Source organism: Trichosurus vulpecula, chromosome 1 (assembly GCF_011100635.1).
Source record: "Trichosurus vulpecula isolate mTriVul1 chromosome 1, mTriVul1.pri, whole genome shotgun sequence".
Classification (NCBI taxonomy): Eukaryota; Metazoa; Chordata; class Mammalia; order Diprotodontia; family Phalangeridae; genus Trichosurus; species Trichosurus vulpecula.
In genome coordinates, this window is record NC_050573.1 from 510,318,489 (window position 1) to 510,334,698 (window position 16,210).

Below are 16,210 nucleotides of genomic sequence, written 5' to 3' on the forward strand. Positions count from 1 at the left end.
AGGATTAATTGGAGTGGGAAGAGACAAGCTAACCAAGCAGCAGACTATTGCAGTTGTCTAGGTGTGAGGTGATGAGTGCTTTGAGGCAACTCTTAAGTTGCAAAAAAAAATGCTGATGAAAAATGCTGAGGAGGTTCCTTACCACAGGTTCAGCCCTTCTCTCTATCCTTCATAACATTGCTACTTACCCAAAAGGTACAGGAAACTGTTTGTTATGTTGCGTTACTCTAGTATAAGTATAAATCCTTGCACTTGAGTTTTCAAAATTAATTACAGTAAAATGATAGTTAGAAAACAATATATGTGAAATTGTTCTTGGGGTTTTAGTTTGAATCAGCACAATGAGAAGGCATCCAAAATAGTTAAGGTAATCTTGGAACAAGGAAGACTGTAGTATTACAGATCAATAGCTGAAAGGGACCTTAGAGTCTTCTACCAGCTCTTCTTAAACTCCCAGTTTAAGAAGTGCTGAAGGGAACAGCAGTCATCAAAACTACTTGGTTCTGGCTAAGAAATAGAGGGATAGATCAGTGGAATAGGTTAGGTACACAAGACACAGTAGTCAATGACTGTAGTAATCTACTGTTTAATAAACCCAAAGACCCCAGCGTCTGGGATAAGAACTCACTATTTGACAAAAACTGCAGGGAAAACTGGAAAACAGTATGGCATAAACTGGGCATAGGCCAAAGTCTGACACCGTATACCAAAAGCGTCCAAATGGGTACACAATTCAGGTATAAATGTTAATACTATAAACAAATTAGGGGAGCAAGGAATAATTTATCTGTCAGAGTTAGGGAGAATGGAGGAATTTATGACCAAACAAGAGATAGAGAACATTATGAAATGCAAAATGAATAATTTTTATTACATTAAATTGAAAAGTTTTTTCACAAACACAGCTAATGCAGCTAAGATTAGGAGGGAAGCAGAAAACTGGGAAAGAATTTTTACAACTCCCTGATAAAGGCCTCATTTCTAAAATATATAGAGAACTGAGTCAAATTTACAAGAATACAAGTCATTCACCAGTTGATAAATTGTCAAAGGATATGAAAAAGCAGTTTTCAGAGGAAGAAATTAAAGCTTTCTATAGTCATATGAAAAAATGCTCTAAATCACTATTGATTAGAGAAATGCAAATCAAAACAACTCTGAGGTACCACATCACACCTATCATATTGGCTAACATGACAAAACAGGAAAATGATAAATGTTGGAGAAGATGTGGGAAAATTGGAATACTAATTCTTTGTTGGTGGAGTTGTGATCTAATCCAACCATTCTGGAGAGCAATTTGGAACTAGCCCAAAGGGCTATAAAAATGTGCATACCCTTTGACCCAGCAATACCACTTAAAGGGCTGTATTACAAAGAGATCATAAAAATGGGAAAAGGACCTACATGTACAAAAATATTTATAGCAGTTCTTTTTGTGGTGGCCAAGAACTGGAAGTTGAGGGGATGCTTATCAATTGGGGAATGGCTGAAGAAGGTGTGGTATATGAATGTAATGGAATACTATTGTGCTATAAGAAATGATGAATAGGCAGACTTCAGAAAAACCTGGAGAGATTTATATGAACTGATGCAGAGTGAAGTGAGCAGAACTAGGAGAACATTGTACACAACAACAGCCACAGTGTGTGATGACTGACTTTGATAGACTTAGCTCTTCTCAGCAATGCAAGCACCTAAAACAATTCCAAAAGATTCATGACAGAAAATGCCATCCACATCCAGAAAAAGAAACATGGAGTCCAAATGCAGATCGAAACATACTGGGTTTTTTTTTGTTTTGTTTTGTTTTATGTTTTTCTTTCTTGTGGTTACTCCTATCCATTCTAATTCTTCTATACAACATGACTAATGTGAAAATATGTTTAATTGGGGGCAGCTAGATGGCACAGTGAGCAGAGCACTGGCCTTGGAGCCAGGAGGACCTGAGTTCAAATCCGGACTCAGACACTTGACACATGTACTAGCTGTGTGATCTTGGGCCTTCTCCCCTCAAAAAAAAAAGAAAATATGTTTAATAGGAGTGTATATAGAGTGCTTGTATCGGATTGCATGCTGACTTGGAGAGGGGGAGAAAATTCAAAACTTATGGAAGAGAATGTTGAAAAAAAATTTTTAAATAGCCTGAATAAAAGTGCTGAAGGAATATCAAGCAGGAAAAGTTTAACAAGCCCTGAATTTTCTAGTCCAGCACGCCTCATTTTAAAGATGAGGAAACTGAGGTCCAAAGAAGACAATAGCTTGTTTAGCATCTCTGAGGTAGTAAGTGACAGAGCCAGGATTCTGATGCTTTTGCACTTTGCCCTTGTAAAACCCCATCTGAAGTATCCTGTTCAGTTCTGTGCCCAGAATCTTTAGATGCCAGGGCTTGATGAGCTCAATGTCCAAAAGAAGGCAACAAAAATGAGGGGAAGAGATAGGTTGAAAGAATGTGATATCCTTAGCCTGGAGAAGAGAAGACTTAGGAGAGATATGATAACTGCCTTCAAGTATTTATTTGAAGGAATTCATGTGAAAGAAGCATTCAACTATACAACATGACTAATATGAAAATATGTTTAATAAGAATGTATATGAAGAGCCTATATAGGATTGCATACCATCTTGGGGAGGGGGCAGGAGAGGGAGGTGGAGAAAAATTTAAAACTTAGGGAAGTGAATGTTGAAAACTAAAAATAAATAAATAAATTTAAAAAAAAGAAGCATTCAACCTCGACCTCTTCTGTTTCTAGAGGCCAAAACTGAGATGAAATAGGGAGGGTGGAGAGATGGGAGTGGAACTATAAGAAGGCAAGATTCAGTTCAGTATAATGAAATGCTTCCTAAAAATTAGATGTAAACCCTATGTCCAAAAATGGAATGGGATGCATAAATAGACTATGAATTATGACTTAAGCAGATAATAATAGCATTCACCTCATTCTCTTGTGCAGATTAAATTACAATATACATAAAGCACTTTGCAAACCTTAAAGCACTATATACATGTTAGTGATGTTGAGGATAGAGATGCTGTAGTGGAGAGTCCTGCTTAGATTTGGGGTGAATCTGATGATTTCTGAGTTCATTTCAGTTCAAAGATGCTGTGATTCTTACTTTCCAGAAGCTACTGATCACAGCATATAAATACTGGCTGTCAAACCAAAGTATTTCCAAAAAAGAAGAAAAGGAAGCCATCACATAAAGATATGCTAGGAAAAGTTATCTCCCCAAGCATGTTTGTTAGCTATCACCTGGTCCAAACCAAAATCAATTATTTCTGCCTTTCCACTGAAGAAAGGAGGTTTAACCTTATGATTCCTTCTCTAACCCTTCTTGAAACCCCAATCTCTCATCCCTTATGCCTCACCTTCACATGGCCTCTGTAGGGTCTCAGTAGGGCAGCAGCATTTTCTGTGCCTTTTTTGGCTTACCAACACTTAACTCTCCTTATGTACATTCATAGCGGGTTTTCGGTACTGTGGAAGTCATTATAATTTTCTTTCTCTGTAGGGGACCTCACTTCCCACTTGCTCATTTGGAAAAACTCCAGTGCAAAAATGTTCAGTCCATTTTTGATGTTTTGCCCCTTTTCAAACACTGACCCATTCCCCTGCATAAATGACTTTAAAGGAGTTTGCTATTTTCATCCAACATTCCTTTAGCAGATTAGTTGGCATGTTCTGAAGGTGAAGACAAATTTAATCCAGAAAAGTATAAAAGTTCATGACCAGTAAGAACAAATAATGGGGGGGAGGGTGTAGAAGGAGAAGAACCCAAAAATAAAAAGAAGTTCAAGGTTGTTTCAAATGCACAATCTTTTAAAATGTCAAACTCCACCCATTCAAATGTGGACTGTTGTTCTTACCCCTTTTATATTTATTTAAACTTTATATTTAATTTTTCTATTTTAAACCAATGTAATATACTCTCATTCCCCTACTTTTTCTGGGAGCCAAATATAACATAGAAATACCACAGAAATGGGTTATAGCAAAGCATTCTTACCATCTTGCCTGTGGAGGCTGATGTTCACAGCTTTGGTTTACCCTACTTTGTAATGGAAATTTTTTAAAAGTAAAAATAACCCTTAAAATAACACTGACATTCAGTCTAATGAAATCACAAGGGATTCCAATTTGTTATCCCTAGTGATTTCTTACATAACCTGTTTCTCCAAGACATTCTGGTCCTACTCTTTCTAGTGTTCCTCTTAACAGTGGAAAGAAATGGAGGTGGATTTCAAGTGTAAATATAAATGACACTCATCAAAATAGAATTTGCTATTTTTCACAAGTTTTGTAACATTCTCAGAAAATTCTTAAGGCTTTTTTGGAGTAGTTGGAAAACAAAGAACTAGGAACCAGGAACCCTAAATTTTAAGCTAGCTTTCCTACTAGGAACTATGTAACTTTGGGCATATTGTCTTACTTTTGGAGGCTTCTGTTTGTTTCTTCATCTGTAAAATAAGAGGATTCAACAAGATAAATTCTGAGATCTCCTCTAGCACTGAAGTTCCTTCTCAGGTTTTAACTTGGATTTTTTTCTAAATTTTCTTACTTATTCAAACAGGGATACAGGACTCTTTAACTCTCTTCAACAAATGTTTATCAATTTGCAATTCCAACCTCATCAGAATATTCTTTTGTGACACAAAACTTGTTTGTTTCTAAGTTTCTCTACATGGACTTTTGTTTTTCCTTTTCATTATTTCTGCTTATTTTCTTTACATGTGATCTTACTAATTTCCATGTGACTTGTTATTTTGTAGGAAAAAATCCTTCTCTGGCTTCTTCAGTTTATGCAAGAACAAGGGATCTCTTTGGATGAAGTTGACCAAGATGGTAACAGTGCAGTTCATGTAACATCACAGCATGGGTACCTAGGATGTATACAGGTAGGCCAGGTTCTCACTTCAGGGTTTCTTGGAGGGAGAGAGAAATCTATCAAATAATGAAAATCAGTGTTGAGAATAAGAAGCAAATAGTTAACATAAGAATGAGGGGACAATATGTGGATTAAATTAACATTCCTAGCAAATGTGACAGAAGACAATAGAGTATATGATCCAATCACTTCAAATCTGCACATATGATGTGCTCATATATGTGTAATGATGAGTGTAATCTATATATAATTATATTGAACTATGTGTATATATGTATAATGGATTGTGGATTGTTTGCCAAAGAAGTTTGTATTTTTCCTAGAGGCAATAGGAAACCACTGAAGTTTCATAATCCAAGGAATGAAGTGGTCAGACTTGTGCTTTAGGATTATCAAACTCCTCACTGGGTGGAAGATACATTAGGGAGGGGAGATGGGATACATATGATCCAAACCAGAAGTTATTGTAGTAGTTAAGGCTAGAGGTGATGAAGGCTTAAACTAGAGTTGTCATGTACATAGAGAGGAGCAGATGCATGTAAGAGAGGTAGTGGATGTAGAATTAATTATGCTGTGTCAATTGACTGCACGTGAGGGATGAATGAGAGTAGACTTGGAAAAGAACCAAACACTGCATCAACCCTTCAAAAACTTGTAGAGAATTATAGGCATACTTCCCATAGTCTTTAAAAATATATATATTGAGATGAAATTCAAAGGAAATAAATCAGTATTGCCTACTAGATGTGGTCTTTTACCTCTAGTAAATTTAAAATTAATCCCCACTAAAGAGAAACAATTTCTCTTCTTGGACTGTTTAATAACTAGCCCTCAAGTTATGAAAAATAGCACTAATAGAAGAATCTGAGAAGAGGTGGTTTCTAGATTGTAAGAGAGAAAAAGAGGGCAGGGACAAGCAAAATGGCAAAAAGAAAAAGAGATGACCAAGAAAGCAGACAAAGGGGAGAAAGTGCTAGAATAAAAAATTCTGAGGTCAGAATCAGTATGGAATTATGGTCACCATTGCTCCTTCTTTCCACACTCTTTGAGGTGGGTAAGGGGCAAGTGTTGGGTTCACCTTTGCATAGTGGATGATCATAAAATTGAGAGAGAAAATATTCTCCCTTGATGAGCTTTGATTTTTAGCACTCTAAGAGTTAAGAGACCAGAAGTTGTGTTTGGCAGATAGAAAAATTACAACACATTCAGGGGTCCTGAACTAGGACAATGCCCCACCTAATGTCAGATGTTGGTGGTTGTTAACAGATGTTAGTGGAGGACAATTATGGTGATGACAACAAGAGAGTTTTGACAATACTTTTCCAAATAAATTTCTCTGAATTTTTTTGGCAGACTTTGGTTGAATATGGAGCAAATGTCACGATGCAGAATCATGCAGGAGAGAAACCCTCCCAAAGTGCTGAGCGGCATGGGCATACCATGTGTTCCCGTTACCTAGTGGTGGTAGAGACGTGCATGTCTCTAGCGTCTCAGGTTGTAAAGTTAACCAAGCAACTGAAGGAGTGAGTTTTGGTTTCTTTTCAGTAGGAAAAAAATGATCACCTTGAATTGCTAATCCAAAGAGTTATTGAAGTGCTTTTTCTTCTTGTGGGTCATATGGCTAATTTCTAGGATCTATTTCATTTTTGTATGATTTTATATTAAGGGATGGGGACTAGACCTGTGATTTTACTTACACAGACAAGCAACCTGGTTAGGAAAGTCACCTTACCAATGCTGCTCAGCATTTTCTCTGCAATTTTTTAAAGATGGAAGCTGAGGCCAAAAAAAAAAATCGGTGACCTACCAAGTTCCACTGAGTCCAAGTTAAGTTCACTTTCTGCAATACCACGTCTTACTCAGGCTCATGTACTGCCTTCATTGCCCAATTCATTCCCCATGTTCAAACCTTTAAGAATGTGGGGAAACAACTTTGTAACATAGACCACCAAACTATTCTGGTGAGGTTACAAGACTAACCGGAACACAAATTTTCCATTCTCTTCATTCATTAGTCTCTCTCTTATAGTGACTGGGTAAGTTTAAATGCATAATCATTTTAAAGCAGTTGTATAGTGGAGAGAATGTTCTGTTTGAAATCAGTGAGAATTGGTTTCAAAATAGCTGAGTAACCTTTGGAAAATGGGTCACTTAACCTCTATGGGCCTCAGACAACTTTCTAGGACTTATCAGTTCTTTGTACCACAAATCAAAGATCTTTTCCAAGTTCAGTCATCATTCTTCTTCAAATGAGTAATTTTACATGTAACAAGTTCAAAGGAGAGAAAAAATACAAATTTAGCAATTACTATTTGACTAAGCTAATTTTAACTAGGTAAACTGGATAATCTAATATGTACACAAATACAAAGAGAGTTTGCCCAACTTAATATTAATTGAGTTAATTAATTAAATATTAATTCAGGACTGAATATAGTCTTTTAGAACTGGAAAATGAGAGACTCTGGGAGTCATGTGGATAGCAGTGATAATTGAATCTATGAGAGTAGCTAGATATCATCAAGAATGAAAGTATCCAGTTAGGGACAGGGACAGAACATTGGGATATTCACACTTGGGAAGTAGAAGAAAGACTAGAAACTCTCAGAGAAAACCAGAAAGGAATGCTGAGATAAATAGGAGTTGAATCAGGATAGAACAATGAACTATTGATTGTGGTTTTTAGAATTCCATGCATAAGTCCACCAAAATACATAAAAGAATTCATCCCTTTTCTTTGGTGAAACGGGGAAGAAAAATAAGTTTTAGAATGACAGCAATTTCTCTTTAGTGTCTCCTTTAGACTGATCCTCAGAGTACATGATGCATAGAAATCACCTACTAAAGAATTCAGGATGCTGTCTTAAACTTTTATTTTTTGGCAAACGGCCCAAGTTCAGCAACTCAGTTACAAGCTTTTGTCGATAGCCCTCGGCTAAAATATATATGCACACTAATGTGATGCAGTACTTCAATTCCCCTCAGATCTTGTTGGTGAGAACAGCTTAATAAAAGTATTTAAGTGAATGTAGCCAATGTTATGATAAATCAATAGTAGAGGCTCTAGGCTGACCCCAGGGCCTTCTCTAGATGAATAGTTTTATTACAGTATACTACAGTCAGGTTTGGGAAACCTGAAATGACTTAAAGCGTTGAGCTTAATGGGCATAACTTCAGTCCCTGTGGCCTTGTTTTTCCTTGATCTGTTGTATGAGTGCTGTAGTTGGCTATCTCTTTTCTTTAGTTCCCATAGACCTAATAAATAACCTTGCATGTGGGGGTGAATAGGGAGGGGGGTCAGGGGAGAGGTAGGATTCCTACTTTCCCTATAAAAGGAATTGATGGAAGTCCAAACAAGGGTAAGGGGCTAGAGACAAAGGAAAGGACCTTTGTGGCTATTATTTTTTTACTAGATGCCCATCCCCCATTCAAGTAAGCCTATTTAAGAAATACAACTCATAAATTAGTTTGGGGTTAGGCCAGTGACCTCTTGTTCACAGAGTAGGTTTTAATACTGTGAAAGGATTAGGATCATGATCCCTAAGGAGCATGGGGAATCTCAATTTTGAGATAGGATTAAGTGGACCAAGTTCAGCTTGGTACATAGCAGGCTTTCAATGGGCAATATATCATACAAGGCAATGGATAAGCAGTATTCTCTTATTATAATCCCTAGCAGTTTACAGGGAAAATTAAACTTAAAATAATTACTTTGTAAGGAAATTTGACTCTGTGAGGAAACTGAATCTAGCACAAAGTGGTTCAGATAAAAAGGGTAGAGGGAGGAAAAGAAGAGGGATATCAGCGTGGGCTTGGGAATAGTTGTATATAGACAGAGTTGAGTTATTTTTGGAAGCACAGTAGGGCGCATACTAGAGAAAAAAACTACCAAATATATATGTCATGAAGTGTCTGAGTTGCCATGAGTCCTTAAAGACTAGATTTGTCAGAGTAGGGGCACAGATTGTGGGGAACAAGAATTAAAAATGAATGGAAGTGATAGTTTGAAATGATATCTTTCCATTTTGACAAAAACTTGATGCATAAGCACAGTACTTTTTTCTGCCAAGATTTGTCTTTTGTCCATTTGTAATTAACTACATTAGTCCTTTTTAAATTCTCTTTTTCAGATGGGAAAAGTGAGTAAACACTGTCATTCCTTTCTAAGGTTTAGCCAATGTCTTTAGATGCCATGTTACTACTCAACACAATTATTTCTGACTATTTTTTTTCAGAAAGTCACAAGCTCCCAAGAACTACCAAATATACCCTTTGAAAGCAGATCTGAAACTCCCTCCATCACTCACTCATTACACATTTTCCCTAGCAGGCCTCTTGTCTATCACCACTCAGGAACAGAGAAAGGATGCGAAGAGAAAGCATAATCCTCTCATGCTTTCTCTGACCTTCTGTCCTTTCTGTAACCAATTAGGTTTTCACCTTTGGTCTGCTCCAGCAGCAGATGGGCTTGGCAGAATGAATAAGAGAAAATGAGAACAAGCTCATACTCTTCTTAATCCTTCATTACTGGGACAGACTCAGACTCACTACCTCCGGAGAATAATAGCATTGCTATGGGGTTGTGTTTATTAGGTTAGCTTTCATGGCACTAGATTTGGGTAACCAGTAATTAGTGTTAATTGGCTTTAGAACAGAGGCAAAAGTGGCTTCTAAAAAGACAGAGTCTAAAGTTAGCCACTAGGAAAGTGAGAAAAAGCTTTCTTCCCCAGGGAAGGTGCTTGTGTTTTAGAGAAGCGATAGATTTGAGTCAGAAGGCTTGCGCTCATGCCCTGGTATCACTTACTAATTGTGTGACCTTCAGAAAGTCACACACAAACAAATTTAATACCAGAAAGAGCCTTAGGGATCATCTAGTTCAAACCCCTGATTTTACAGAGAGGGAATTTGAATCCAGATTCGATGATTCCAAATCCAGGGCTCTTCCCATTATAATGCATGGGCCCTCTCTGAGCCTGTCTTCTCATCTTTAAAATGGGGGTGGTAATACTTCGGTTCAAAAACAGTTATTAAGCATCTATTGTGTTCTAGTGTAAGAATAAGGATCATCGATTTCTCAATGAAATCAATCAGAGGCATCAGCTGGGTGTGAACAAGACCTAGAGGTCCCTACTGAATCAATCACTCCCCCTCACCCCAAAGTAACTATCACAATTGAATCGAAGTCATTTAGACCACATTTGAGAAGTCTTTGAAAGAAATACACTGGTGGGAATGGAGAGATTCGGCACAGGAGCTATATTTACATTGGCTGAAGAAACTCCTTCACATGAAGTGGGTGTTATGTAAAATAGAAAGCCTGTTTAAAACCTCCAAGTATGGGAATATCTGGCAATATAGAAAAGATTCTAGCCAAGCCCCTGAGATAGATTTTCTGGGAAGCAGGGAAAAGAGAGAGATCCTCTGTCACCTCTCTACCGATCCTTAATGAGAGGAAGACCTTGTGAACGTTAGAGGGCTGCATGGTTTGTACTTCTCAGCAGTGTCCTAGTAATGTTCCTGGAACGACAGCAAGCAAGGACAGTATCTGTATCAGGAGCTGAGGGCAAACTAGACATACCGAAGAAAAGTAACTTCAAGATTTAAGTGTGAGCAGCAAAGCCTTGCTAACTCAGGGGGAAAAAATGTCTAAAGTGCTTGTCTGTACGTGGAATGGTAGTAGTGGTCTCCAACTTACCTTTTATAGGGAATATGTTTTTAAAAAAGCAATAAAACATCAGAAAATGACTACATATCTAAGGAGAACTTCCTGAATACCCTACAGAGGGAGAAAAAAGGACATACAGAAACCAGTATCAGTGAGTTACCCCTTTGCCACATGTACTGTGTAATTTAGAGTCCACTTACCATTGGATTCGGTATATTGCCATGGGAAAGTATCTTACAGAGTTTGGAGGGATGTTTTGTGTCCTTTCTTCTTCATATTCTCCCCTTAGTGAATATCTGTTTCTAAAAACTAATTAAATCTGGCTGACTAATTTATATCAACTGATAATCAATGGGAGAAACACACCAGTGGCAGCTTAAAATCTACAATACATATTACCTATATATCTATAGATATATTATATATATGTATATGTGTGTATATGTATGTATGTGTATATATACATATATATACATGCATATATATGTATATATGTGTATGTGTGTATACATATACATATACATATACATACATATATATATATATAAATCTGTAATCTCCCAGAACCTCAGGGTCCCCAAGAAACTGACAGGCAATATAGTAGCCGCCCTATGTAGACCTAGCCTGCCAATGTTAGGAAAGTAGCTTCAGAGTACATGTAAAACAATGTTTACCCTCAAGAAGTATATGGTCTAGTCGAGGAATATAACAAATGTAGATAAGAATTATATAAATATATGAGAGATGTGCGGAGTTCTATGTAGGAACCAAGGGAGAAAAGATCATTACCGACCAGGGGAATGGCTGCCTATAGATGTGACATTTGAGTTAGTCTTTAAAACATGAATTCAACAAGTGGAAAGGCCATGAGCAAAGGCCCAGTGGCAAGGTAGGATATATGTGACCAATAGTCCAGTTTGGCTGAGCCATCAAATATGTGGTAGGAAAATAGTATGAGATCAGACAAGAAAAGTAGGTTGGTGCAGATTGTGAAGGGTCTTGAACACAAGACTAAGAGGTTTGGACTATATTGGGTAGTTGATAAGGAGCTTTTGAAGGGTTGTTGTCATTGTCATATTTCATGCAGAAACCTGTGCCTAGGGAAGGTTAGTTTGGCCACGACATGAAAGATTAGGATGAAGAATGCGCATACTGAGTATCTTTTATGTGGCTGTTATAATAGCTAAAGAGAGGGGTTATGAGGGTCTCTCTTAGGGGGCACACAGTAGGAATAGAGAAGAGGAGCTGCAAGAGACATTGCAGATGCGTAATGAAGGTGACTTGGTAGCTGATTAGTTATTAGAAGTGAGGGTAAAGAAAGAGATAATGCTAAGTTTTCACATGTTGATTCCAGAATGTAAGGTGACACCGTTTGCCAAAATAGCATAATAAAAATAAAGAGGAAGAAGAGGAGAAGCATGTTTAGGAATAAAGATGATACGTAGTTGTATTTGGGCATGTTGAGTTTGAGGTCCCAACAAGCATTCAAGTGGAGATATTTTGGGCTGGAGATGCCCATAGAATTCCTTGGTATAATTTGCCACTTACTTTGCACTATTTGGACTGCTTTCACTTCCCTTTTTTTGAGGCAATTGAGGCTGGGTGGCTTGCCCAGGGTAACACAGCTAGTAAGTATCTGAGGCCAGAGTTGAACTCAGGTCCGCCTGACTTCATGCTTTCAGTTGATGAGCCATATCAGTAGACATTGACTACTCTTGCCTGGCCACAATCAGTCTGGTTCATTCAGTTCAAGTACCATATTTTACGGTAATTAATATGATATGAAAAAATGATTCACAGATTGATTTGACTTCTTATAGCCAGTGGCTTCCCTGCATCTCTTAACTTGAAGGGAGTTTTTGACGTCATTTTTGACAAGGCAGGACATAATAGAGTTCAGCACCCAGTTTTCCTCTAAGTGAGAGAATATCAAGTACCATAGAGGAAAAGTTTTAAACAGTACTTTTTTAAAAAATTTCAGGCAGACAATGGAGCGTGTGACACTGCAGAACCAACTCCAACAGCTCTTAGAAGCACAGAGATCAGAGGGCAAGTCCCTCCTTTCTTCCCCCAGGTAATAGCAAAAAATGTTGATATTTGGAATTCTTTTGTTGTATGTGGTTCCCAACAAAAAGTTCTGTCCGACTCTTTGTGACCCTAGTTGGGATTTTCTTGGCAAAGATACTAGAGTAGTTTGTCATTTTTTTTCTCTAGCTCATTTTACAAATGAGGAACTGACACATAGGGAACTAAGGCAAACCAGGTTAAGTGACTTGCCCGGGGTCACATAGCCAGTAAATGTATGGGGCCAGATTTGATCTCAGGAAGATGACTCTTCCTGACTTCAGACCCAGCACTCTATTCAGTGTACCAGCTAGCTGCCCCAAATTCTTACAGACATTTTTTTTAAATCCCTACTCTCCCTTTTGTCCTTCACTTCTTTAAAAATTACAAGGGTAGATAATTTTCTTCTTTTAAGGAAGAAAGGAAATAGCATTTGAAGCTGTCAATCTCTATAGTTAACCATTTTCAAAGTCAACAAAAACCCCAAAGCTTATACAATATTATTTCAGTCTTGGGTTTGTGATGATTCAAAATTTCCAAGAGACAGAGTTTTTGGACAAATTGTAATCAATTTTATTGATTACTGATTATTCCCATCAGTAGCCAAAGAGACTGAGTCTATTGAACCTTCTGTATTTATAAAGTCTTTTGAAAAGGGGTGCACCTGAGGGTGGAAATCAATTCTGATTGCTTAACAGATAATGAGTGAATGAATATTATAATGAGAGGTGGGCTTATTCCAATGAAGGTTTTGTGGTACAGAACACTGAGCACTCAAGTCTTTCTCAAAGAGATTTATCAATATCCATATCACCAGTCTGACAAAAGGGAGACCTGAGTAAACACGATGAGCAGGAATCCTCCCATTGATGGAGTCCTAATAGAGTTCCCTAAACTTAGAATTTCTTTACTGTCTTTGATTAGATCTTAGCCTTCCTGGCTGGGTAAATTTTGCCCGATTTCCCACACTGGTTGATCACTGAATGAGGAAGTAGAAAAGGGGAAAAATCTTGGTCCTTATTCAATAACTGATTATTAAATACAAGAGAGAAATAGTCATTTCTCTCAGATTGTAGAAAACAATATTTGATATTTTGCTTTATTTTTCATAGTGAAGGGTCAAATGAATAACTGGTATTATGATATATTGGCAACATGCCTTAAAGTAATTTTCATTGGTTTTTCTTGTTATACAGAAAAGAGCCACTCAGTGTCCTTAACATGAGTCATTATAATTTATAAACAAGATATCATACCTCTCTTTTTCTTTTGCCTTTCATTTTAGTTCACCATCTTCACCAGCTTCTGGAAAATCCCAGTGGAAGTCAAATGATGCAGATGAATTGTGTATAACAAAAAATAAATCAAACACCCAAGATGGGATTCAGGTTCTTGGAAGCATATCAGCCTCCAGCCGTACCAAATTCAGGGCAAAAGATGAAGACTCAGATAAAATCCTTCGCCAGTTACTGGGGAAAGAAATTTCAGAGAATGTCTGTACCCAGGAAAAGCTGTCCTTGGAATTCCAGGATGCTCAGGCTTCCTCAAGGAATATGAAGAAGATTCCACCAGAGAAGAGAGAACTGAAACTTGCCCGGCTAAGGCAGCTGATGCAGAGGTCACTGAGCGAGTCTGATACAGACTCGAACAATTCTGAGGACCTCAAGAACACTCCTGTGCGAAGGACTGAAAAACCAAGGCCTCAGCCCATTGTGGAAAGTGTGGAAAGTGCCGAAAGCCTACACCTGATGATTAAAAAACATACTTTGGCCACAGGGCGAAGGTTTCCTTTTAGCATCAGGGCCTCCAAGTCTGTGGATGGCCATAGCCCATCCCCTACTTCAGAAAGTAGTGATCTGGACTTAGAAACCCCGTATACAACATCTGGGAGTACACCTCAGGGCCAGTCAGCTGGGGATATCACACAGTCTACCCCTGACAGTACTACTGCTCAAAAGGTTGCTACTAGCCCCAAAAGTGCCCTCAAGTCTCCATCTTCCAAGCGCCGAACTTCCCAAAATTTGAAACTTCGAGTCACCTTTGAGGAGCCAGTGGTGCAGGTGGAGCAAACTGACCTTGAACCTATTGGGGAAAAGGACAAAGATCGGGGTAAGGTCCTTCAGCGACTTCCTCCAAATAATGAGACAAGTGATCAACTGAAAAGGCCTTTTGGAACTTTCAGGTCCATAATGGAGACACTAAGTGGCAACCAGAACAATAATAATAGTTGTCAGACTGTCAACCAGACCAAGACCTCATCGACACTGCCCTTTACCTCACTAGGAAGGAAAACTGCAGACGCCAAGGGAAACTCAGTGAGCTCTGCTAGCAAAGGAAAGAATAAGGCAGTGAGTGCTATGTGCAAAATCTCTTTCACTCTCTCATTAATGTTTTGTTTCTTATTCAGCATGGAGCAGAGTTTTGTCCTGTGTCACATTAAGGGAGTCCTTAAAGTGTTTGATACCAAGATGAATAGATAACAGATAATGTTTAGAATTCATGGGGGCTTTTTATTCCTCTTTGGCAAATGTTCTGAGAGAACAAGTAAATTCATCAGAAATCAGATTCAGATTCTCTAGTCTACCAAAATGGCTTAAATCCAGGGAATTTATGAGCTTTTCCCCCAAGAATGACACACATTCAATTCATATCTACAAACCTTTATTAAAAGCCTGCTGGGTGCAGAGTAGTGTGATAGCTGCTGGAAAAGATACAAAATTTAGATAAGACACCTTCCTTGACTTCAGGGAACTTATAGTCTAAACTGCCTACCCATGAAAGCTGTCTTCTTGACAATGATTCTTCCCTTACATGACCAACTGACTCAAGTCCAACAGATGAGAACACAAATAGAAATCTAGTTTCTAAAGAATTGTCTATTAAATGTGGCTCTGACTTTTGAGGGAATAAATATATAAATATTATTCCTATAAATATATTTATATATCTAATATGTAGTAATTATAATCTAATATATAAAGGAATACTATCTATCATATTTATTTTTATTATTTATTTTATATGATATTTATTGTTATAAAAATATATATTGCTAAAGTGTCTGCATTAAAATGGAATTGCAGCAGTGGTCTCCAACCTGCATTTTAAAGAGACCATGTTAAAAGTCTCAGTTCACTTTTAAGCTATTTAAGCTTAATAGGTTAAGGCTTAAAATTGTACTAAGGCTTTTGGGACACATTAATGTGTTAGAATAGATTCTTACATATGTTGTGTTGCAGAGGAGGCTATGGAGAAATGAAAGTTTGAGATCTTGAACATTGTGTAAGGAAACTTTCTCCAAAACATCTGTGTATACCACTGAGAAGGGACAAAAGGCTAGAAATGAAATTCAAGCAATAAAATCAGTTTGTAGTAACAGAAAGTCTAGATAGCACATATAACTGAAATCACCCAGACATCATTTGAGATTCTGGTACAGACAGTTCTGCTGCCCATGCTCATCCAGAGTTGCACTTCAAGTGGTAAAAAGTTAAACTAGTTAATGTTTCACCTTCTTTTCTTGTCCTTGCCCAAATTTGGTGGAAATGCTAATTAGGAATGAAATGTCCCCAGTGGAGAAGTCCGAAAGTATCA

At 37.7% G+C, this 16,210-nt stretch overlaps 1 protein-coding gene across 1 annotated transcript in view; it reads left to right on the plus strand.

Annotated features, from left to right (window-relative positions):
• LOC118856468 (synuclein alpha interacting protein) overlaps positions 1-16,210 on the plus strand; it is a 90,819-nt gene that overhangs the window by 65,583 nt on the left and 9,026 nt on the right. The window contains exons 5-8 of the mRNA XM_036766771.1: positions 4,772-4,897; positions 6,241-6,410; positions 12,534-12,626; positions 13,902-14,964. Coding sequence (XP_036622666.1) covers positions 4,772-4,897; positions 6,241-6,410; positions 12,534-12,626; positions 13,902-14,964 — 1,452 coding nt within the window. The remainder of the gene's footprint in view (positions 1-4,771; positions 4,898-6,240; positions 6,411-12,533; positions 12,627-13,901; positions 14,965-16,210) is intronic.